Source organism: Argopecten irradians, chromosome 9 (genome assembly GCF_041381155.1).
Source record: "Argopecten irradians isolate NY chromosome 9, Ai_NY, whole genome shotgun sequence".
In the NCBI taxonomy this organism is placed as follows: Eukaryota; Metazoa; Mollusca; class Bivalvia; order Pectinida; family Pectinidae; genus Argopecten; species Argopecten irradians.
In genome coordinates, this window is record NC_091142.1 from 5482564 (window position 1) to 5508900 (window position 26337).

The 26337-nt window shown below is 35.7% G+C and overlaps 2 protein-coding genes across 2 annotated transcripts; one reads left to right on the top strand and one right to left on the bottom strand.

Moving 5' to 3' along the window:
* Window positions 1–1334: 1334 nt before the first annotated feature.
* On the bottom strand, window positions 1335–19687 carry LOC138331190 (integrator complex subunit 2-like). The gene is made up of 22 exons (XM_069278667.1): window positions 19323–19687; window positions 15216–15354; window positions 14600–14702; window positions 14389–14502; window positions 13816–13946; window positions 13290–13478; window positions 12541–12710; window positions 12043–12168; window positions 11553–11624; window positions 11085–11199; window positions 10596–10664; window positions 9904–10038; window positions 9010–9313; window positions 8397–8523; window positions 7631–7764; window positions 7012–7213; window positions 6508–6639; window positions 5568–5787; window positions 3722–3832; window positions 3111–3218; window positions 2619–2724; window positions 1335–1782 (listed from the first exon to the last, which is right to left on the bottom strand). The coding sequence occupies exons 1-22, from the start codon at window positions 19607–19609 to the stop codon at window positions 1451–1453; spliced, it is 3426 nt and encodes a 1141-aa protein (XP_069134768.1). The 5' UTR covers window positions 19610–19687; the 3' UTR covers window positions 1335–1450.
* An 81-nt stretch (window positions 19688–19768) lies between these two features.
* On the top strand, window positions 19769–21274 carry LOC138330805 (mediator of RNA polymerase II transcription subunit 31-like). Its single transcript, XM_069278322.1, has 4 exons — window positions 19769–19817; window positions 19975–20052; window positions 20406–20502; window positions 20901–21274. Exons 1-4 carry the CDS (start codon window positions 19781–19783, stop codon window positions 21130–21132), a joined length of 444 nt encoding a protein of 147 aa, XP_069134423.1. The 5' UTR covers window positions 19769–19780; the 3' UTR covers window positions 21133–21274.
* Window positions 21275–26337: the final 5063 nt, after the last annotated feature.

Below are 26337 nucleotides of genomic sequence, written 5' to 3' on the forward strand. Positions count from 1 at the left end.
ATCATTATACCGAAGTGAATATTTGTAGTTACCTCCCCTTTTTCAAACACAACTTCATATGCAAATTACTTTGTACCGCATAATCGATATTGCCAAAATATTATAAATCAAATCCATACTTTGGAGGGTTAGTGGTAGGGTGGGACACCTTACGACGACCTCGCTCTTTGAAAATAGTAGGAAATGCAATCCCTATTTTGTAAAACCATTACAGATATAACAAATGTTAATTAGATATCTCAACACATATGTGCGACATATTTGAAATAAATGTAGCACCTTTGTGACCCAGATCCCAAGTGTAACAGACGTAAATTAACCAATCCATCTTTCGGTAATCAATTAATTGGAATATGGTAGCTTACCTAACAGAACCATCATACAACCCTTGGACCCACCAGTGTGCAATGGAAGAACTGCCTTGTTGATCACAGTATCCGTTGTACCATGTAAGTAGAGTTACCTGCCTATTATAACAGCAGACACTTAATGTTAGAGTAAAGTACTTATAAGAACATTTCCACTTCAAGTAGTGGTAATAACTCATTTGCATATTAAGAGAAATTATTAAAGTCACCAGAAGTCAAAGTTTTTAACAGGGGAGATAACTCTTGACACATACTTCTTGTATCCTTATTCAAGCTGTAACAGATGCTGTTCCATGGAAATTAATCTGAATTATTTGGACGTTATATCAGCTTGTTTAATATTGGTCTTGTGAGTCATTTATCTAATAGACATCAAAATAATTCAGAATACAGAGCCATGTGGTGTCATAAATCAACAACAAGATGAAAGTTAATACCTGATATACAGCCTTCAAATAATTTTATACTTTTGTTATACATGTACAACCTTAATGGATTAGATCCTGCTGTTGATCGGCAGTCAACAAGCCTCAGAATCATTGGATAATGCTTCATGTCAGGTCACGGAAAGTCTGAAAAAGATATTGCTTTGTGATCCAAATACCGTTGTAATAGAAAAATTGGTGTTGCTCTACACAGTAGTTAGTGAGGCTCTGAAACTACGAATTCATCATGCTTGGTTCACAAGCTGCTCTGAATTGATTAAGATTTCAGCCTTATTTGACCCCTATGGCTTTGAATAACGGTTAAAGTCATTCCTTTGAATTGAACAAACTTAGTAGCCCTTTATCCCTTTCTGATTTTGGAAAAAGGCTGTTTAAATCTAGAAAAATTTGTTGCCTGATGGATAGACTAACAGATGAACAGACTAACAGATGGACAGATGACTGATGCTGAATGCCAAACTACTGAATAGCTTACTTCCCTCCTTCTTTCTGGCGAACAAAGAAAACATCACACAGAAAATCAAAAGTAGAGATTTATTTTCAACAATATTTATATCAACAATACATTCATAACAATAGCGACTTTTAAATGGAGATGGGGATGAGTGACCAAATAAACTGACCAATGAGTGACCATCAAGAGTAAATGTTGCGAGTGACCAATGCTTTACTGACCAGACCGGAAAAAGTGGTCTGAATGGTTTTATATAGTCTTTGATATAAAGATGTCAGCCCACCCACGCGGCCATCTTTCTGACTTTTGGAGGCGGGTCCAGGCATGCTATCAGGGTCTATGAGCTCAGATCCAAGAACGTTACTGGAAGAAGTGAGATGAGAAATGCAGATACGACCGACTTGTCCGAGAAGAGTTGTAGCATCTTCGCACAATGGTGGAAATGCATAACACATGCGGACAAGACAAGGAACGGTCTCTACAAGGAACTCAGCACGTTTAGGACCATCCAGTACTGAAAAAGAAAAACATTAAATCAATGAATTGGGATTATTGTGATCTTTGTAGTAATTGTGGAGAAAATACAACAAGAGGGCTGGTATCGCTCGCCTGATTAATTCAGAAACATTGTGACAAAAGCCTGTATTTTATAATAAGCACTAGCCCAACAATTGGTTCAATATTGAATTCAAATTATTGATGGATGCAACATTTGTAGTGTGTTGCATCTATTAGTACGGTACGGTATGGGACAATATAATAATTTCATACAGCTTTAGAGAAGCAGTCATATAATCATAGCAATTTAATTATAGTTACGCTTTTAATTCCACTCCACCATGAAGCTCTGATACGCTACAATATCTCACAACTCCCATTCAAGGTCACCTCAGCATGACCACTGGCATAGAATTGGGACATACAATATATAGCTAGAAGCGGTTTATACTTCCGAGGGATTCAACCACACAAAAGATTTCATAGGCGACACGCTGATTTGCTTACCATAGGGGTCTTGCTGAGTTGACACCAAACAGTATTGTTAGATCTTGTATTGGAGCGTAAGGTAGAGCATCATAGTGAGGTAGAATTACAAGTCTAATTTAATTAGATTGATAATCATAGCCATAGGACCACATTGACCCGTTTTGGCCATGCCCTTCAATCCACTGTACAATTTTGGAATATAGAACCTATAAGGATGTTACCAATGTAACATGAGTGTTAGTAAATCAAAGCTTAGTTTCAGAGAAGTTGTTTTATGAAAATAGTCACATTAACCCCTCCCCCCATTTAGCCCCCCGCCCCTAAGGACCCTGACTTTCTAAATAAAAGATTTGACAGACTTACCTTCAATCATGGTAAACATGACATTCATCACCAGTTTGGCTACACTCAGAGATTTGGGTAGTGCATAGTGGCAGCAGAGGTGTGATGTCATCTTGATAGCAAAGATCTACAAGGTCAAGTAGCAACAAATAATTTTAGTATAAAAATCCAAATTCAACTAGAATATTGAGAAAATGTGTCTTTCTCATAGATAAATCAGTAATCTGTGATTATGGCAGAACAGTTACAGATATTTTAACCCCATCAAATAATTCTAGAGAGCTGCCAATCAGAACAGAGTTCATTAATCACATTGAAAATATTTCAGAATCTTTCTTTTTATCCTAAAGGCCCAAAAGAGTTCAAATAATTATGATATATGAATGCACCATTGTTAGTAAGAGCCCTGGATATCTGATTTATGTATTGACGAATATAATACCAAAATAATGAAGAAGAGAAATTGAAAAGGTTTAATTAGTAGCTTGACTTAATATTTTACTTCTATTTTACCTGTTTCTCTATCTGAGGCTGGCTTAGGAGTTCTGGTACAAAATCCAGGCAGATGTGCATAGAGGGAATCCCCGCAACCGCTACAGGGAGAATCTCATCGCTGTAACCCTGTAACGAATGGTAATTGCATCTTTTTGCTGTGAATAGTATCAACAAAGTTAAAACATTACGAACTAAGAACATAAACTTTGACCCTTCAACCTTTATTTGAAAATTTAAACAATAAAATAGTATAATTCCATATTCAGCCTAATAGTACCCAGTGTACTTACCTTTGTAAAACTCAGAAAATTGATTGTCGTATAATTGGATAAAATCTAGACCATTTACAAACTTTCTTGTAAAAACGTAAGCCACAAATCAATAAGAAATTATTAAGTTGAGAAAATATTGTACTCAATGTATATTTCAGTCTGTATCAACTACAGATTTTTAATTAAAGGGAAATATACTTGTCTGATAATAGGTAAAAGAGGCACTTAATGGATTTAACTTAGTAGTACAAGATATAAGACCCCTAGACAAACATACATAACAAGATAGGTCATATCGATTTTATTATAACACCTTTATGGGCCTCAACCAATTACCTAGCTACTGGTGAAACTTACCTGAAAATGTACAAGTTTGGCCAGGTTTGGGTCAGAGATAAACATCTGATGTATGAAGGGACAAATGATACACTGAACCTCTCGGCGATTGTTGAGCAAACCTTTGTCCTCCTGCAAGGGATGAAATACAAAATATTAGCAATGTTTTATTACCAGGTACCAGTATATATTTTAACAGCTATGATGATTCAAGATGTGTCAGAGATTCAGAGAAAACACAGAGTTCCCAAAGTAAAACTATTAGTCAAACTTTCCCGTCAAGATCTTGGATGCACAACCCTGAAATAGAAGGTAGATACCGGTAGTAGAATTTTGAACATCTCAACAGTTAAGCCTCTGTAATGTTAATGAGCAGTGCTAGAAGTAGGAGTCACAGTGTTCTAGTGTTTATAAGATGTCGCGACATATTACCTCAAGCCCTTCACCTCTAGAGAACAAGTTTGAATTCTATGTTGCGGGGGGACAGTTGCCAAGTGGCCAAGGGTAGGTGTTTTTCAGTTTTTCAGGTTCTGCATTTTCCCTTCAACTCCTATAACCTAGCACATCCATAAATAACTTTGACTGTTATTTAAGGAATGATCGTTTATTGTTTGTTGTTTACTGGTGTGTAAACTGCATTTTTTGTACAGATGTTTTAAATGACATGCATTAGCTGGTCATGTTGAAATATCTGTACAAAAAATGCAGTTTACACACCAGTAAACAACAAACAATAACAATCATTCCTTATATTTACATTGTGACTGACCATTTCATTAAAAATTAAGTGTTCAAATAAAATAAAACTCTATTTTTTCAATGTTATACGATTGATGGAACAACCGGTCAATTGATGGAATCCCGGAACAGCTGGCTTCAATTTGGCGGTAAATGTTGTCAAATTCAGAGAGTACACAAAATATAGTTCCACAGTAACTTTATCTTTTGTCGTCCAATTTATACAATATTTGTTAAATATTTTATTTACTGATATGTAATTTAAGATTTACATTACATTCATACATGCAGTTTATTGAAGATTTGTCATACAGATACAATAGGTCTAATTGGATGCACATTCACAATACTTGCGGAAGTCAGTGTTCCGGTGTGTGTGTTCTTGCGCGCCAACCACTGTGTTTACACAAGTGTAAATGATTTCACAGTTGGTAAGGTTATATAGCAAAGAGAAAACAGAAATGTAAATATTAGAACATAAACCAAACAAACCAAACCAATTGTATTAACGCATTCACCCCTGAAGATACATTTGAACTCTTCCAATTCAAAGACTATGAATTTTCAGGGGTGGATTAATTAGACCTACCTGTTCCTCTGGAAGTGACCGAAAGACTGGTCCAGTTCATTATGAATTTGTAGGGGTGGATTAATTAGACCTACCTGTTCTTCTGGAAGTGACCGAAAGACTGGTCCAGTTTATTATACATTTTCAAGGGTGGATTGATTAGACCTACCTGTTCCTCTGGAAGTGACAGAAAGACTGGCCCAGTTCATTATGAATTTTTAGGGGTGGTTTAATTAGACCTAACTGTTCCTCTGGAAGACCTAACTGTTCCTCTGGAAGTGACAGAAAGACTGGTCCAGTTCATTATGAATTTTTAGGGGTGGATTAATTAGACCTACCTGTTCCTCTGGAAGATTTGAAAGACTGGTCCAGTTCATTATGAATTTTCAGGGGTGGATTGCTTAGACCTACCTGTTCCTCTGGAAGTGACAGAAAGACTGGTCCAGTTTTATTATACATTTTCAAGGGTGGATTGGTTAGACCTACCTGTTCCTCTGGAAGTGACAGAAAGACTGGTCCAGTTTCATTATGAATTTTTATGGGTGATTTGATTAGACCTACCTGTTCCTCTGGAAGTGACAGACAACACTCTAGCAGTATCTGTACTACAGCGCTCTCCTGGGCTGCGATTAGAGCATTTTTGAGGTCACGTCGCTCCGTTTCAGTTTGACTGGAGTGGTCCAAAATAGGATTTGTGGTCATGTGATTTTGTAGGTAGACCCGACAACCCTGTACATAGGCATCAAGGACGCGCAGCATGACTTCAAGGATTGGAGGACATCTGTAGCATAGATAACAGTTGTCTCCCTTGTTAATGTTTTCATTCTTTATTTCAACAAATTTTCTTGACATACTAATGCATGGCACAGTGAAAATGATCGAATAACAAGCAAGCCTATATAAATTATTTCCAAAGGTGAGTTATTAAGATCATAAAATTTATATATTTACAAACAAAACTTTAACTTTGCTTGTCTGTCATCAACTCTCCATTTGAAAATATTGATTTATTGTAATGTCTTTGTTAATTTTTATACTTGAACATTATTAATCAGTAGATGTTTGTTATTATGTTTACTTAAACAGCAGGTAGATACAGTGGACCTGCAATAATCCAGACACCTATAGTCCGAAAACTCAAAGTCCGGATGCAAAATCAGGGAACCAAATTAATTTGATCAGTGACTACTAAGTAAATGGTATCCAGCAGTCCGGAAAATACACAATCAACACAGTTTGGGCTGGGGATACAAATATTCATCAGATTATCAAGGTTCCACTGCAATGTTATTCTGAATTTGGATTTTACAGAGTTATCTACCCTTGTGGATTGTGGCATCTTTAATTGTGATTGATCGTAAATGAAGTGAGCGTCGCCCGCAGAATGAGGAGGAACGCTATAAGGAATACCTACCTAAAGGGAAGTAACTACGTAATAGGCAAAGACAGACTATCTGTTTATTTATTTGTTTATCCATCAGGATCATATTTGTTTGTTTACCTGAACACCTTAGGACTACATCGGAGTACAATAAGAGGATCCACAGTAATATCATTCTCTGTATATGTAAATCTATTGGGGATGAACTTCCCATCTACAGAGGTCATGGCATTTACTGTTGCTAAACGTAACCTGTCGGGAAAAAAGACAAATTATTAAGATATGTTCGATTATATTTTCTATGTATTTTTAATCCAAGATGGTGGCTAAATTTATTTAAAATTGGAATGAAAATAGTGATCTCTAAAATTATCTGCTGTATGGGCAAAATAATAAAGGAAAAAAAATGTGCATGAAACCTAAATAAATGCAAACACATTAATATTTAATCATTACATAAAATATGTAATATTAATCATAATAAAAGTTTGAATTATTTTTTATATAATGAAATATTACTGTAAATGTAATCACTATAGTGTAATCACAGTGAAGTACAACAGAGATTTAAAACAAGTCATCAAAACAATGAATCATACAACAGAAATTCACATTAGTATTTACATGCGTGGACTGATAGTGTGCAGTTTAAACCAGGCTGTTTTCACCATGTCCTGGACACGCCGCGGAACTCCAGACCCAAGTAACACTGGCAGACTTGATACCAGGGTGTCAGAGAAAGGCAGTAGATTAGCTATAGGCTTTCTCAATAGGGCTTGGAGCTGTACCACAGCATTTGTGGGGTTAGATTCAACATCCTGGAGAGCTGAAAATACAATATCATGGGGTTAGACTCAACATCCTGGAGAGCTGAAAATATAATAATGTGGGGTTAGATTCAACCGCTTGAAGAACTGAATATACAATATCATGGGGTTAGATTCAACATCCTGGAGAGCTGAAAATAAAATATCATGGGTTAGACTCAACATCATTGAGAGCTGAAAATACAATATCATGGGGTTAAACTCAACATCCCGGAGAGGAACATATTATCATGTTTTTAACAATTCACCTATATGATCTTTCAAGACATCAGAAAGGATCTTTATCATGCTTGGTTCATTATACAATCAAGGTCATAGAGGTCAAATTTCAGGATGCTGTGCCAAGGCATAAGCTCACCTCGCCTTCAGGCTAGTATATGTAATCTGCCCCCATCCCAAGGTAAGGGTGTAAATACCTTTATTCAGAGATTCCACAGTACAGGAAGTGTGACTCAGGGGAGACCACTCCGTATTTTGTTTGTCCTGTATCATGATTTCCTGTAACCAGTCTTCTACAGCACACAGATGGGGGTAATGAGTTGCGAGTAATCTGTGGAAATACCAAGGACAAACAAGCTATTAATCTGTTTTACGGTTAGTGGGGTATGAGGGCCGAGTAGACAACATTTATAGAATCTTTCACCTCCTTTGGGGTGACACAGGAGAGTCTTATCCCAAGTGTTGAGATATCTTGTCTTCCCCTAAAGTGGGTGAATGAATCTTTTTCTCGTACTCTGCCTGAGCAAGTGCACAGGTCTCTTGTAACTTGTCTTTACCCTAGGGCGATATAGGAAAATCTCACCCCGGTAAAATTGCGGATATCCCTGTCAGGGGTAAGAGAAAATAGAATCTTACATGGGTCTGGCAAGTGGACAGGGATATATAAACGTGGGTAAAAGATTTTGACTATCTCACAACGCATCAGAACAGACTGAACTACATTTCCTTTTTATATCTCTGAACAAGTATTGGAGCATTGCAATAAAATATTCCAAAGGTGGATAACGAAAGTGATAGTAACCCTAGAGTATCAAGAATTCAGACATCCTTACTTCCATATTTCTTTGAGGATCAATTTAGCCCACTTTAGTGGGATTTTAGTCACTAGATATTCAAACATATATCTATGGGATACACGAAGAAATATTTGCTATTAAAATTTTGTTTCCTTTCCAAAATTACCTTAGCAGTGGTGAGAAGAGCCCCACATATTGATGTTGCTGTATCTGGGCCTGTTGTAACAGATAGTTGATTGGAATCTGTGACAGTAGTGTATCGGGGTAGGACTTAACCACTCGGTTAGATGACACTGAAAACCAAAACAAATAGAATGTCAGCGAAATGTTAAAGAAACACAGTAGAAGAAGCAGAGCAGGGCTCAATATCTATACATGTATATCTCACTTATTTAAATTTGCCTGATATCCGGTTATTTTATCCATTTTTACGTGTGTCACTAATGTTTTATAACCGCTAAAGTGGCTGTTTTCGACAAGAAATCCATTGTGAAGCATGACATAAATAGTAAAGTGATGTCAGAAAAATGACATAACTTCATGATTTTTATGTCGGTGGAACAAAATAGCTGCCTCTGCTGGATTTTGCAGTATAGTTTGGAGCTGAAAATCTTTAAAATGAAAGTTCTTGTAGTTATGTGATATAAATCCATCAGAATAAATGAACATAAAATACAAAATCTCAAATCATCACTAACGGAAGAAGGTACAAACACCTGCCCGATCATCAAATTGATGATGAAATAAATAAAATGTGATAAAATAAGAGTAGTGGTTACCAATGATTTTCATGTTGTTTAGAATAGTGTCCTCATACAGGAGAATATAGTACAACATTAAAAGTTGAGGTGTCAGGCTTCCTCTCCCGTCGCTACCCTCATCTGTGTCCATCATGTCTTCTTTACCCGTGTTAAATACAGACTCCTGATAGATAGCTAGCACTTCTTCATCGGTCATCGGCTCGTTCAGGTGGTCAGTTTTTGTACTCTTGACCACTATGGAGTTAACATATACCTCTACTAAGAGGGGGAGGAGCGGATGTAGGGGGCAGGCACTCACTCGTATCTGTCTATAAATCCAATCCTAAGGTAGAACACAATATGAAGAATAGATTTTCTTTATTTCAACCACAGCAAAATATATTGATTATGTTTTCTATATAGGAAAGTAAAAAGGCAAACTTTCCGGAAGGGCCGAAAAGAAATATAGAATATCTTCTCTTCTTATAATTACACAAATCCATCGACTATGGATTGGCAGAGGGTTGCATAGATTGCGCAAGAAGTTAAAGGTAAAGGTTTTTTTATGCAACATACATGAAAATTTTGGATTGTATTTTTCATTTAACTTGACAGACTGACATGTACATTTAATAATTTCATTTTAACTAGACCGACTGAAATGTACATTTAATTATTTCATTTCAACTAGACCGACTGACATGTACATTTAATTATTTCAATTCAACTAGACCGACTGACATGTACATTTAATTATTTCATTCAACTAGACTAACTGACATGTACATTCATTATAAACATCTAAGAATCTTTTCCATCCACAAAGGTTAAAGTATATGCATACAGCTTTTTAAAAACTATGGGAAAAGGACAAGTCGGCAAAACACAATTAATATATCAATTAATTTGTTGTTAGAAATTAATAATACCAACCTTAATATTGACTTTGTGTTTAGAAAACGCTCTGCTCCGTAACAGCTGGTACACACTGTTGATGGGTAGGTAACCAGTCATGTTGGCGTTCAGGTTCATGGTGACAGGGACCTTCACTGCATGGGATGTTATCACCTGCAAAAGAGACAAAAAGGGAGATAACTCGGATCTATTCAGAAAGGGGAGGTAACCCGCACCAATCAAAGGGAGATAACTTAGATCTATTCAGATAGGGTAGAGAAGACACGTACACCAATCAAAGGTAGATAACTATGATCCAGCAAATCATGTTTACTCAAATCCATCAAGTTTTACAGGAACCCAAAATTCTGAATAGACAGGGGAAATCACCTAGATTAATCAAAGGGAGATAACTCTAATCCATTACATTACATTTACTCAAATCCATCAAGTTTCACAGTGGGTAACCCGAACTTATATATAGTTAGGGGAAATAACCTAGGTCAATCCAACGGAGATAACCCCACATATATCAAAGAATAGATGTACATGTATTCATAGTTACCCAGGTAGATATATAGGGAGTTACTGACGATTCATGACACAAACAGAAATTCACTGTAATTCATATAAATTTAATGAAAAGTTATGAAATAGGAAAACTACATCCTGACATACATAATTTACTTTAAATATTTTGACAAAAAATGTATTCAACATTAAAAACTAACCTGTTCAGTGAAGATTTCTTGAGTAAATATCTGCCTCATTCTGGCCAAGGCATTTGCTTTGACGGCACTCTGAGGGAAAACCATGATCATCAGGAAAATTGTAACATTGTCAATGAATTTTATAATCATTTCAATGACACAAAATCAGGTTATGTTTTCTTTACCTTTTGAACTTAGGCAGTAAACCCTTGACCATCAATTGGGATAAAATATGGTCAATAACAAATAACTCTTAATGGAGAGATGAAAGATCAATGTCAAGACCACTCAACTATAACAGCCTATCAAGGACATTGATAAGAACTTACATTATCTAAGCATTTTACATGGAGACACAGTAGAAAAAAATACATTACAAGGTACAATGTATCTTATTGATATAGATAAGACACACCTATTACACTATTAATCTTTCGCTTCAATTGTTAAATAAATTTTTTTATCTTTGTAATGAAATCTGAAGATCATACACCACAAGATAATCCTCACCTTCATTCCGAGTGTATTACAGACGAGATCGGCGATGGCGGGTGTGGCGTTGTTGTGGAAGTGTATAGCTATCAGGAAGAGCATCTCTCCAAAGGAACAGTCATGGGTTCCCTCCCTTCAAACAAGAAGATGTTCCATTATACTAAAAGCATACTTATTTTAGTGCAAACAAAATTATCTCCCCTCAAACGAAAAAATGTTCTTAAGTAATTATCTTATTTAGCCCATTGTCGATATTTGATGCCTGTTGATTCCATAGTCAGTAGATCAGACCCCTATTTCTCAAAACAAACTTCAAGTAAAATACATACTAGAGACAGAATTTTTCACTTGTACCATTTTTACTCAGGTAAGTTTTTTCAGAAGTATTTTTTTACTATCTTTTTAAACTTTCCAAACACAAAACCTGCTCTGTGTGTGAAATAACTTTTGAGAAGTTTTAGTTTTGAGATGTTCCACTGTACTTACATTTCAAATTCCTTCTCTGCTCCCATTAACCATCTGATCCAATCGATGGCCTGTTTCTCCTGGTCATGGCTTCTGAAATGTTGTTACATTCATCTTAAATTAAAATCATTTTACTGTATAAAATTAAAACTAAGTAACATAATGTCTTTAGTAATATGGTAGTCTGTAATTTTTGAAGGGATTATATCTTCACGATTTTTGCGGTACATTGCTATGATGGCAAAAATTTGACCTACAAAATATTGAGAAGTAGTTGAATCAGATATACTCGGTACTCAGAGAGGCAGAACATAATATTTTTTGAGTCACTAGAATTTAATTTTTTCTTTTTTTTTTATTGCCAAATAATTCCTGCCAAAACAATCAGCTATACATAAAACTTGATCTCGGTTTTTAAATTTATAGATGACATATACTATGCAAGGAAAGAAAACTTTGGGTGACACACATTACATTAGAAATCTTTGTTGTATTATACTCCAAAACCTACCCTAATAAATACGGACATGCTATAAGCATACACAATCCAAGGGAGACAAATCTGGCCCCCGCTGGAGTAAGTGGCGGTCTAGACGTCACTAGGCGCAGTAGCAGCTTCATTTCTTCTTCAGAAAACCTGTCAAAAACATGTTAGTTTGAAATTCATTCATCTTGAGTGCATTCTACGGATTCCATCATGGCTTAGTATATACTAGGTAAAAGAATAATTATATGGTGGAAACAGGAGAGGGCAGCACTTCTCCGCTAGAAAATAACAGCTATATCTAACAAGGTTTGGTGGAGTGTTACTAAATCAGAAGCCAGAACTATATTTTCCCTCTTTAATTCAAGAATATAACTTCCGTTCTCTTGTAGCTTTTCTGCTTCTGGAACCGCTTCTATCTATAAGCTTAAGATCTTCTGAGAAAGCTTCTTCTCTAAGGGAGAGGGCAAATCCAGATGACCTCTTGGCTAGCATAGATGTGTAGCACCATAACATTGTCATTACCTGAGTGTGGCCATACCCTTCAGGGCACAGTATAGACGGACAAAGGCGCTGGCCTGGATTACACACGACTCAGACATGGCTGAACCGTTGTCTGGGAGGATTGAGATGAGTCGTTCTAGAAGCCACAGTCGGAGGTTGTGTAAGGACGAATTGGATGGTTCACGCTTTCTCTGAAACATAATATTGAAACATTATTTTTTGCTTTATGATATTACAGTAAAAGATCTCTAAAATTGAGGGAAGATGAAATAGACTTCAACATGCAGAACATTACAAGATTGGTAAGTATTTGTAGCTGAATGGACTACACACATATAACATAAGTTTTCCCTCTAGCATTTATTTTCTTTTTCTTATTTTTGCTTTCAACTGCTATTAAATAAGGTACTATATAACCAGTTATTTTTTCCGAGTAATGACATTATCGTGATTTTGTGGCACATAGCTTTGTTTGCAAAATTTAATCAGTTACATGTCGAGAAAATGTTGAATCATTTATACTATTATAGCCAGATTGCAAAAATCTGTATCTCTAAATTTTTTATCTTTGTTTGCTTAATTAGAAAAAAATTGACTTGCGCAAACAACCAGTTATATGGTAGTATTTGATAACAGTTTAGATTTTAAACTTCAACTGGAAAATTAAATTGATAAAACTGAACAAAAATTATTCAAATAAAAATGTGTAATGCCTCAACATAATAGTGTGTCGATGTCAGCTAAAAATAGAATCAAGTAGCAACTCTCACCTTTTGACCAGCTTTAATGTAGAGCGAGAACCAGCTCCTGACAGGTATGTCGTTACCAAGCAACAGGCCACTGATGAAAGCTATCATATCATTGGTTCTATCTGTGGTTGCCATGGTATTGGACTTCAGAAGATCACTCATTTTCAAGGACAACGACACAGCCAGTCCTGGCATGGTACAGTGTTCAACCTACAAAGGTCAAATGTCAAAGGTCAACCAGTATCTGATAACCTCAGGTTAACAAAAACAAATTTTGAGAACTGTGATACAAATTATTCAAAATTATTGCCAATTACAGTAAATGTATAATTAATTAATTTAATTTGTATATTAAAGACTTAACAAAAACTTTCCATGTAGGAATATGCTAATAACATGTAAAGGGGATATTGTTTTTGATGGTTAACTGTGATAAAGTCAGATTATGAGCATTTCCTATAAAGAGAATTAGGTATATTTTGAAGTTTTGATAGGAACTTCTAAGGCCTCCAGAGGGGAAAAGCCTACCAGCTGCTAATATACTCACACACATGGCACGAATGTTAAATGCTTCTCCTGGGTTCATGGCACAAAGGCTGAGGAGGAGTTCCATACGGCGACGCCCACCAACACTCTCTTCTTCTTGACGCTCCCCTCGTCCTACTAAACTTGCACACACTATAACAAATAATATCAATGTTTAAAACAACTTAATATGATAATGTAATCATATATATAATTATAGTAATTAAACATGTAATTATGTCTGTAACAGAATGCAAGATTTTATCAAAAACATTCAATTTAATAACTGCCTCCTCCAGGAATCGAACTCGGGACCTCTGGATTACTAGTCTGACACTCAACCGATCAAGCTAACAAGAAGTTCTTTCTAGCCAAGAGACACATTGTTGTTAGTATAGACCAGGGTTAGATATATACATGGGACCCCAACAGTCAAGGCTGGGACCCCAACAGTCAAGGCTGTCACTTTAAAAGTGAAAAACATTGTTTTTATACAACTTATCTCACAACTTTCCAAGGGAGACAACTCCTATGCATTAAACTTCTGAATACTATCATAAAAATCACCATATTATTAGTCCTGATGTTAACATACCTTCTTTGAATGAATCCGGAGCGTTGCTGATGAGGCGACAAAGAAGCCAGCTTCCATTAGGGACGTGAAGAAGTGCCTCCGAGACCTCTACCACTGGCAGCAACGACGGCAGCTCTAAATAAACATACAATGTGTACAAATCCATCAGATAACTCCACTGTAAATTAGAAGTGTTGAAAATCAAATAATATAATATAATCTCTTTTCTTACCAGCTTGAGCAATACAAAGTACATCTGACAACTCCTCCAAATAGGCATGGCTTTCAAACAGCTCTGAATGTTTCTGGTAAAATTCAGCTCGGGTTTCCTTTATCTGGAAAATTAAAAGTAGAAAATAGATACAAATTTAATATGAAGAGAAAGAACAAATATAACAGTGTAATTTAATTTGTCTTGAAAAAGTATCATTTGAATTTGAAACAAAGTTGAAAACACAAGACAAATAATGATGATAATGGATCCAGACACAGAAAGAGAATTTTTTCTAAAATTTCCTAATATTTTAATATGATTAGCATTACTATTGTAAATGACTACATGTGGTTAATTTCTAGACTATAAAATATTTTAACTAACAAGGTTATGTAATGTTGACCCTTGAAAAATCAACACTAAAAATAATCATATATATTGTAACATCATTTTGTGATCAATAAAATGTTAATTTTAATTACTTTTTGTGACATGTTTTTCCTTTTTTTGTCTTCATATTTTGCCCAATATTTACAAGTTTTAAATTTGTATAGTACAAATATACATTTGTAAGGATCTGGTGATATTACTGTACTTCTTTAACTCATATCTATATACATGTATATATACGTACCTGAGACATCACAAAGAGTAGTTCACTTAGTAAAAGTCTGATCCTCCGCGCGGGGTCACTTCTCTCGAACTCTAAGGCCGGTCCATTCTGTAACTGTGAAATCAACACACTCTCTGTCTGGGTTCCTCCAAACTTTGATCTAAAACAAAATGTAAATTCACAATTATCTTTCTTCAAACTTTGATCTAAAACAAAATCTAAATTTTCAATTATCTTTCTCCAAACTTTGATCTAAAACAAAATCTAAATTCTCAATTATCTTTCTCCGAACTTTGATCTAAAACAAAATCTAAATTCTCAATTATCTTTCTCCCGTTTTATATGATTATTATCTAATAAATGTACCTGACTAGTGCCAACTGTATAACTACTTCCAAATCCAACTTTTCTTTTTCTTTTTTAATGTAATTAACTTGTTACTTTCTACTAGGTTTTCAGAATATTTATGTAGAGGAGTTATTATTTATTATATTGTATTTTATTAATGTCAGATAGCTTTAAGTTAAATTGTCACAATATTCATCAGGGTTTAATTAATTTTAAATTTTAACTTTAAAGGGACAATTCACTCAGGCTAATTCTTTTACATAACCAAGAAGCAAAATATGGCATAAATGTATTGTTCTACATTTCTTATGAAACATATAACATAAAATATTGACAAATTCCACGTCATTGTTTAGTATTTTAATTGGTACCGTTGTAATTACAAATCGTTGATCAATACGATTAAACAGGTACAATATGTACGCTGTACCCATACCCGAGACAAAGTCATGCACGTTAAACAAATGAACTACATAACCACTGAGGAGGTGATCAAATGATTTTTGGGCAAGACAATTCACATAACAAGGTAAATACACTACTGTCAGAGCAATTGGAGCAGTTCTAGACAAAAGTAACATTACTCTACGAGCAAGGGACAGGGTTCGAATTCGGTAAACAAGATGTTCGACCACAATGTGTAATGGCGGACAGCGAGCTAGTTTGAACATTTCACACGCATTTCACCACCATAGACTTTTCTGGCATATCACAGTAAAACCGACTGATCTAATTTCCATTAGAAATGTGTTTTTTTCCGATATATGTACAAATTCTAATGTTCTCTTAGACTGAATTGTCCCTTTAAAAACTCAATTATTTAATTTTTTTTTTTTCATATTCTGGCAGTGATTTTAATTTTTTCCATCATGTAATCATAATAATCTTGAAATTGAATTTGTTGACTATAGATTTTCCTTTTAATTAATTACATGTATATAGTTTTGTAATTTTTCAGTCAAATAAAAGATATCAAAATTACTTTGTAATTATGGACCAGAAATAAAAGTTAAACTCATTAATTTGTTAAAGCTGACAATGCAAGTTAAAATTATTAACATGATTTTTTTTTAAATAAGTATACTCGTTTTTCCAAGAATCGTTTATGAGACATTCCCCGGTTGAGGACAGCCATTTTTGTTTTACATTCCGACGACTCACCGACCCCTATATAAAGCGCGTGAATCGACACACGTGCGCTCATTCATGTACCTATACACCTAGCAGTCCACAGGTTATATCACCTACAAATAGGTAAACAAAACCCTCACCTGTAAAAATATATGGGACTTTTTTTAGCAAGAAAACATGTCAACTCCTCTAAGTTGTCATTTAGATGTTTCTCAAAATAAAATTCCAACGCAAGTGAATAGAAATCCAAAAATAATCCGTCCACATATCTCCACGTATATCATCGTACCCGACGCACTCAACTGACCATATACACGTGACTATGTACCTGACCCGAACGAGCGACAACTATCAAGGACACACACGTGTCGTTGTACATGTACGTGTAAAACTTAGTGTATATTGAAGTGTTTTATTAGTTCGTATTGGACATATGTTGGGATATAGCTGACAACACATTCATCTATTACTTCAATGAAATATTGTCAGGTGAGTGCAGTGTTTATTTTCAATTTGACATTGTTATTTGCAATATCGGGGCATGTGTATCTGAGACAAGATATGCTTAGAATGATACACGTGTGTCAAGTGTTCCGTGCTTTATATAGGGGGTTGGCCAGTGAAGGTTACTAAGCAGAGCAAAAGAAAAATGGCTGCCACTTCCTTAGATACCACACTGTCATAACTAGGGGATGTCTCAGAAACAATTTTTGAAAAAAAAAAAAATATTTCGTTAATATTTTTTTTTAATTTCAACTGCATGTTTTTCACTTGCATTGTCAGCTTTAAACTTGGTGACTGATATATACATGCATATGCTTGCATTTAAAGTAAAACACATCTTTTGAGTTCTAAATCCTGTTTGCCCTGTACGTTTCTTTCTGTTTTTTATTTTTATAAACTAGGAAAGGTACCATAATTTGCTTTAAACTTAAAATTAAACATTAGATAATGCTGTAGTAAAAATTATTTAGGGATTATCAAAACCTCTCAACAAATTATTAAATCTATACTGGTTAAAGCCTAAACCAACATGTACATCACCTCAGAAACAAAGAGATTGGAAACTCCTTCTTTATTTATGTTGACAGTTTAACAGAGGGATCTCTGGTTTATAGGCATTTTCCCTTGGCTAGCTACTTTTAAGTGTATTCTATTAAACATGATATATCATGGTTTGATGTTTTCCTAATTGATGTTATTTGATATGATTTTTGAAAGCATGAAAATAAGCAATTTTACCTATTTTTTTTTCGAAAAATCAGACATTCAAAACCGGAAGTGCATTTCGTTTTAATAATACATAAGTTAAAATATTATTTTTTCTTTCCAAATGATTTGAAAATTTGTGAACTTTTATAACATATCAAAGTTATTCTGCTGTATTTAGCTATATAAGAATTTATCTAAAACCCCCGGAGCACATGTACATACAGAGGTACATCTGCTGAGCGTAAAAATAGTGGAGTTGCCAATCTCTCTAATATATGTTTTTGATTACGTGTAGAAATCTAATAAGAAAACAAAGTGACTATCGCAGAATGTGTAGGCACTAAAAGTGTGTTCATTACAGAAATGGAAAACAAATCATGATTGCTAGGGCGAATACAAACATCGGTGCGTTTTGACCCATGCAGTCACGATTGGCAGTTTTTACGTTTTCGGACTTATCAAATGAAAGGTTCTTTAACTTTACCACAATTCAAGGATCTAACAGTTTTTTCCACATCTTCTATTGAAACTTTGGAACTCACTAGATCACTCTATCAGAGATCTTATTTCTATTTCCTCTTTTAAATTAAATAAATTTTAACAACTTTTCCATCTATAATCTCCAACATATTTATGATTTGTCAACCTAGTATTTTAATTTATTCCTTTTATGCCAATTGCGCATATTATGCCAGTGACTTAAATTATGACAATTCTCCGAATCATCTTGACAGATGATGGTTCATGCTTTGTGGTGACTCCAACTGAAAAAAAATTTCTGAACATTATTTTTTTTTATTGTACTCATTTTTCTGATTTTGACATCACATATTCTCTATTTCTAATCTTTTGGGTTTGTTAATATTGAAATTCTGTTGTATGGGTCTTATTGATTTTTCTAATGATATTAATGAAAATGTACTACTTCATTACAAAGTAATTATATAAAAAAAACTAGAGATTTCAATTGTACAAAAATAGATTTTATAGAAAATATTAACAATATATGCCATGTAATGATATATTGAAGGACCCATTATGAGAGGGTGTGTATGTGTGTGTGGATGTGATATGTATAAATTAATTAATTTGTTTTCTATAAATAATATTGCCTATTTATTACTTATTCATTTAAAATATATTTACTTATTTGTCTATCTGTTGTAAATATTTATTTTCTTTTCTATGGCCCGCTTGGGTATGCTCCTAATATTCTTTTTTCTTTTCATTTCTACTGATACAACACTATTTATATCTATTTATTAGTTAAATAAACCGGATTTCTGGAGAGGACCTATATAGGCTTTGCCTGTTGTCCAATCCATTTGGCATTACATTAATATATTATCTTTCTCTATGATTCATGTATATCTTGTATTTGTTAATAAAATATTTTGAAATGAAATCACTTTGAAGAATTCCTGTATATAACAATACCTTAATTGTTGTTCTTTAATTACATCCTGTTCCAGAGCATTAAAATCGATGGAAAGGAGGGCTACGATGCTGTTTACAACTTCTATTCCATTCAGGATTTTTAGCACTTCTTTTCGAGATTTTGTCCAAGAAGAACTTTCATCGAGGGGTTTGCAAAGTGCCATGCGAACAAGGCACGGTAAAACCGGTCGAAGCTCAAGTTCATTGCAGCGACTTAAAACATTTATGTTCACATCCTGCATCGCCTGAAATACTTCAGGCTTTACAGGTGTCCGAGACGACTGCATGGTGCACCAATTAGCGATGTAAACAAGGAAAATGTTAGAAAATCACATTGTCAAAAAAAGTCAGATGGGAGCCGCCATTGTATAAATATTGTCTAAGTCGCACAGGTGTTTGAATCGAAGCTTCAAAAATGAAGAGTCATGCGTCTCATTGATCATGACTATTTGATAACAATGGCGGCTAGTAGACAAAGTTCTCTTGCTGGACCAGGTAGGTTGTATTTAAAATGGACGGATAGCTTATATTGGATGCTAATTAGAAACCCAAAACAATATGTATTTATTCTAAGTTTATTTGTCAATGTTTAGATGCCAGAACAGAACATTTAAATGAGAATTGACTGATTTTACATGGATATTTTTTTCAGATGTTGATGAGCAGAAAACCAGATTTCAAGCTGAATTGGAGTTTGTGCAATGTTTGGCAAATCCCAATTACCTGAACTGTGAGTGTTTTTCTTCATATCTTAAAACCAACAGATGCATGCCACTTTGCATTTTGATTGAAATACAGACTCAATCAACTACCTTAAACTTGAGCAGAAATACAACCAAAGATGTATGTCATGATGTAGTAATAGTATAATATATATAATAATCACTTTAATCATAGAGAGATTGGATAGTATAATATATATATACATACATGCATGCATAAATGTTCTCTTTTTCTAAATACATTTCAGATACAGACATTTCAGTTATATTGATAATTAAATAATGAGTACTCATTATTATATGCATTAATTGTAATTATCCTTATAGAAAATAAAATAATAGTGTTTTCTTTCATTTTCAGTTTTAGCACAGAGAGGATTTTTTAAGCAGGAAGAATTTATCAACTATCTGAAATATCTACAGTACTGGAAAGAACCAAAATATGCCAAATTCCTGAAGTAATCTTCATTTGAATAATTAATCTCCTCTTGAATAATGTTTAAATCTGATGTATTCCTTTGAATTGAACTTTTGAATTAATATAATGACACATATATATAACATTTGTAGTATTTTCAATTCTTCACCAATGTTCCTATAAGATGTTTGTAATATGATCATGAGTACCAGTATAACAATCAAAGTACATACTCTATGTTTTAATTATAATGAAGTAATTCATTTATTTTGTTGTCCCCAGAGGTTCATTATAATTGTTTTACTGTACATGTCATTTGTTTTTTGTGTTTGACCTTGTATGTGTATGCTAATAACAAATTAATTCCTTTTGTCCCTATAGGTTTGGTACTATATACATATCATTTGATTCATTTATAATCTGTTTTGGATATTGTAGATACCCTCAGTGCCTGCATTTCCTTGAGTTGCTGCAGTATGAATACTTCAGGAAGGAGCTTGTAAATTCTCAATGTGCTAAATTTATTGATGATCAACAATTGTTACACTGGCAGCATTACCAGAGGAAACGTATGAGTCTGTTACAGGCAGAGCTAGAACAACAGCAAGCACAGCAACAGGCAGCACAGTTGACCCCAACCACGGCACAGCACAAAGACAAGTCTAGTTAGGATATACAATGTAACACTGTCAACACCAACCACGACACAGCACAAAGACAAGTCTAGCTAGGATATACAATGTAACACAGTCAACCCCAACCACGGCACAGCACAAAGACAAGTCTAGCTAGGATATACAATGTAACACAGTCAACCCAACCAGGCACACCAGTCATAGGCACAGCACAGCACAAAGACAAGTCTAGTTAGGATATACAATGTAACACAGTCAACACCAACCACGGCACAGCACAAAGACAAGTCTAGTTAGGATATACAATGTAACACAGTCGACACCAACCACGGCACAGCACAAAGACAAGTCTAGCTAGGATATACAATGTAACACAGTCAACACCAACCACAGCACAAAGACAAGTCAGCTAGGTTTTTACAATGTAACACATTCAAACCAGACCACAGCACAAAGACAAGTCTAGCTAGGTTTTACAATGTAACACATTCAAACCAGACCACAGCACAAAGACAAGTCTAGTTAGTTTTACAATGTAACACAGTCGATTCCGACCACAGCACAAAGACAAGTCTAGCTAGGTTTTACAATGTAACACAGTCTAACCCAACCACAGCACACAGTCTAGGCTAGGAATGTAACACAGTCGACCAACCCACGGCTACAGGCACAAAGACAAGTCTAGCTAGGATATACAATGTAACACGTCAACACCAACCACGACAACAGCACAAAGACAAGTCTAGCTTTAGGATATACAATGTAACACACAGTCAAACACCAACCACAGCACAGCACAAAGACAAGTCTAGCTAGCTAGGATTTACAATGTAAACACAGTCAACACCCAACCACGGGCACAGCACAAAGACAAGTCTAGCTAGGTATACAATGTAACACTGTCAACACAACACAACCAGCACAACCAAGTCTGCTAGGATATATCAGCACAGTGCACAAAGACAAGCACTAGCAAAGGATATACAATGTAAACACAGTCAACACCAACCACGGCACAAGCACAAAGACAAGTCTAGCTAGGATATACAATGTAACACACAGTCAACACCAACCACCAGCACAACACAAAGAACAAGTCTAGCTAGGATATACAATGTAAACAACAGTCAACACCACCACGAGCACAGCACAAACAAAGACAAGTCTAAGCTAGGATTTACAATGTAACACAGTCAACACCAAGTCTAGCCAATGGACAAAACAGCACACAAAGACAAGTCTAGCTAGGATATACAATGTATACACAGTCAACGAACCAACCACAGCACAGCACAAAGACAAGTTCTTAGCTAGGATATACAATGTAACACAGTCAACACCAACCACGGCACAGCACAAAGACAGTATAGCTAGCTAGGATATACAATGTAACACATGTACAGGTCGACACAACCACGGCACAAGCACAAAGACAAGTCTAGCTAGGATATATACAATGTAAAACATGTCAACACCAACCACAGCACAGCACAAAGACAAGTCTCTAGCTAGGATTTACAATGTAACACAGTAAACACCAACCACGGTCAGCACAAAGACACGGCTTACAGCACAAATGGACTGTCAAACCAGTTCTAGCTAGCACAATTGACAACTACAATGGATATTCAAAACACAGTCGATTACCCAACCACGGCACAGCACAAAGACAAGTCTAGCTACGGATATACAATGTAACACAGTCAACCCAACTACGGCAGCAGCACACAAAGACCAAGTCTAGCTAGGATATACAATGTAACACAGTCAACACCAACCACGGCACAGCACAAAGACAAGTCTCTAGATCAGTGGACATATACAATGTAACACAGTCAACACGGGCACAGCACAAAGACAGTCTAGGCATTGTAAACACAGTCGACCCCCACTACAGCACAAAAGGACAAGTCTAGCTAGGATATACAATGTAACACAGTCAACACCAACAATGGCACAGCACAAAGATCAAGTCTAGCTAGGGCATACAATGTAACACAGTCAACACAAACCACGGGCATAGCACAAAGACAAGTCTAGCTAAGGATATACAATGTAACACAGTCAACACCCACCACAGCAAAAAGACATGTCAGATATACAAATGTAAAAGACAAGTCTAGCTAGTAGGATATACAATGTAACACAGTCAACACCAACCACAGCACCAAAGACACAGCACAAAGACACAGTCAACACCAAACTAGCTAGGATATACAATGTTAACACAGTCAACACCAACCACAGCACAGCACAAAGACAAGTCTAGCTAGGGTTTACAATGTAATACACAGTCAACACCAACCCACGGCACAGCACAAAGACAAGTCTAGCTAGGATATTACAATGTAAACACTTGTCAACACCAACCACGGCACAGCAGCACAAGACAAGTCTAGCTAGGTTAGACATTCTACAATGTAACACAAGACAACACCAACCACGTCACACACAGCCCAAAGACAAGTCTAGCTAGGATATACAATGTAAACACAGTCAACACCCACGGCACCAAGTCAGTTGTTCGGATATTACAACTTGTAACACACGTCCAAACACAGCACAGCAATAGACAAGTCTAGTTAGGATTTACAATGTAACTACAGTCTAAACCAACACGGCACTGCAGCACAAAGACAAGTCTAGCTAGGATATACAATGTAACACAGTCAAACACCAACCAACCACAGCACAAAGACAAGTCTAGCTAGGATATACAATGTAACACTGTCAACACCAACCCGGCACAGCAACAAAGACAAGTCTAGCTAGGATATACAATGTAACTCACAGTTCAACACCAAACCACCGGCAAGCCAGCACAAAGACAGTGTCATAGCTAACAATGGATATACACCAATACAGCACAAAGACCAAGTCAGTAGGTAACACCAAATTGTCATAAACACACCCACGGCACAGCACAAAGCACAAGTCTAGCTAGGATATACAATGTAACACAGTCAACACCAACCATGGCACAGCACAAAGACATGTACTAGCTAGGATATACAATGTAACACAGTCAACACCAACCAACGGCACAGCACAAAGACAAGTCTAGCTAGGATATACAATGTACACACAGTCAACACCAACCACAGCACAAAGACAAGTCTAGCTAGGATATACAATGTAACACAGTCAACACCAACCACGGCACAGCACAAAGACAAGTCTAGCTAGGATATACAATGTAACACTGTCAACACCAACCACAGCACAGCACAAAGACAAGTCTAGCTAGGATATACAATGTAACACAGTCAACACCAACCACGGCACAGCACAAAGACAAGTCTAGCTAGGATATACAATGTAACACAGTCAACACCAACCAACCACGGCACAGCACAAAGACAAGTCTAGCTAGGATATACAATGTAACACAGTCAACCCACCAACCACGGCACACAGCACAAAGACAAGTCTAGCTAGGATATACAATGTAACACAGTCAACACCAACCACGGCACAGCACAAAGACAAGTCTAGCTAGGATATACAATGTAACACAGTCAACACCAACCACAGCACAGCACAAAGACAAGTCTAGCTAGGATATACAATGTAACACAGTCAACACCAACCACGGCACAGCACAAAGACAAGTCTAGCTAGGATATACAATGTAACACAGTCAACACCAACCACGGCACAGCACAAAGACAAGTCTAGCTAGGATATACAATGTAACACAGTCAACACCAACCACGGCACAGCACAAAGACAAGTCTAGCTAGGATATACAATGTAACACAGTCGACACCAACCAAGCACAGCACAAAGACAAGTCTAGTTAGGGTTTACAATGTAACACATTCAAACCACCACACAAAGACAAGTCTAGTTAGGTTTACAATGTAACACATTCGATTCCAACCAAGCACAAAGACAAGTCTAGCTAGGTTATACAATGTAACACAGTCGATTCCGACCACAGCACAAAGACAAGTCTAGCTAGGTTTTACAATGTAACACAGTCGACACAGACCACATTACAGTGCAAGGACTAGCTAGAGATTACCATGCAACATAGAAAAGAAAACTGTGAATTTTAGACTAACTGATCATTTAATCAACTATGATTCAAAGATTCCAAATGTACATTTGTACACAATTATATGATTTGTTATCAATCTGTTGTCGATATGAAAAGTGCTGAGAAATCTTTTGATATTAGTATTACTACTTACAGTCTTGCATTTGAAATGTAGTTATGTTTCTTAAGAATGCTTTCAAATCTTGAAAAATATTGTACATGACTTAAAGCGATATGGTGGTATGAATGGCGAATAGGAATGTATGACATGAATGAATTTGAAATTAAATGAATGGACAATTGAAGAAATAATTGAATGTATGAATGAAGAGGGAAAAAGAGAAACAAGTGAACGAAGAAGGAATGAATGAATTTAAAAGTAGGCGAATGGAGAAATGGATGATTATCGAATGGTATAAACATGTAAGAAGTGAGGCAGTCTAATTAATGGTTGAATGTTTTAAAATAAAATTGATAAAAATTAACATTTGTATTCTTATATGATTGTAATAGATACCCTGAGAATATTGACAGCAGAGAACTAGGTACCCTAAAATATTGACAGTGGAGTAACTAGGCACCTTAACATATTGACAGCGGAGTACTAGGTACCCTAAAATATTGACAGTGGAGTACTAGGTACTAGGTACCCTAAATATTGACAGTGGAGTACTAGGTACCCTAAAATATTGACAGTGGAGTACTAGGTTCTTAACATATTGACAGTGGGAGTACTAGGTACCCTAAATATTGACAGTGGAGTACTAGGTACCCTAGAATATTGACAGTGGAGTATGAGGTACCCTAGACTATTGACAGTAGAGTACTAAGGTACCCTAAATATGACAGTGGAGTACTAGTACCAAAATATTGACAGTGGAGTACTAGGTACCCTAAATATTGACAGTGGAGTACTAGGTACCCTCAAATATTGATAGTGGAGTATGAGGTAGTCGCCCTAGACTATTGACAGTGAGTATATACCCTAATATGACAGTGGAGTACTAGGTACCCTAGACTATTGACAGTGGAGTACTAAGTACCCTAACATATTGACATTGAAGTGCTATGTACATTAAATATTCACAATGGGGCACTAGGTACACTAAATATTGAGAGTGGAGTGTGAGGTACCCTAGACTATTGACAGTGGAGTACAAAATACCATAAAATATTGACAGTGGAGTACTAGGTACCC

What these genes read in the sequence shown, in the direction of transcription:
- LOC138331190 (XM_069278667.1), bottom strand. Translation starts at nt 19,609, where the DNA reads ATGCAGTCGTCTCGGACACCTGTAAAGCCTGAAGTATTTCAGGCGATG. An exon ending in GCAGAGAAGGAATTTGAAAT is followed by an intron (nt 11,200 to 11,552) that starts GTAAGTACAGTG and finishes TCTTGTTTGAAG; the next exon opens with GGAGGGAACCCATGACTGTT. An exon ending in AAACAACATGAAAATCATTG is followed by an intron (nt 8,524 to 9,009) that starts GTAACCACTACT and finishes TTTGGTTTTCAG; the next exon opens with TGTCATCTAACCGAGTGGTT.
- LOC138330805 (XM_069278322.1), top strand. Translation starts at nt 19,781, where the DNA reads ATGGCGGCTAGTAGACAAAGTTCTCTTGCTGGACCAG. An exon ending in AAGTTCTCTTGCTGGACCAG is followed by an intron (nt 19,818 to 19,974) that starts GTAGGTTGTATT and finishes TATTTTTTTCAG; the next exon opens with ATGTTGATGAGCAGAAAACC. An exon ending in AAATCCCAATTACCTGAACT is followed by an intron (nt 20,053 to 20,405) that starts GTGAGTGTTTTT and finishes TTTCATTTTCAG; the next exon opens with TTTTAGCACAGAGAGGATTT.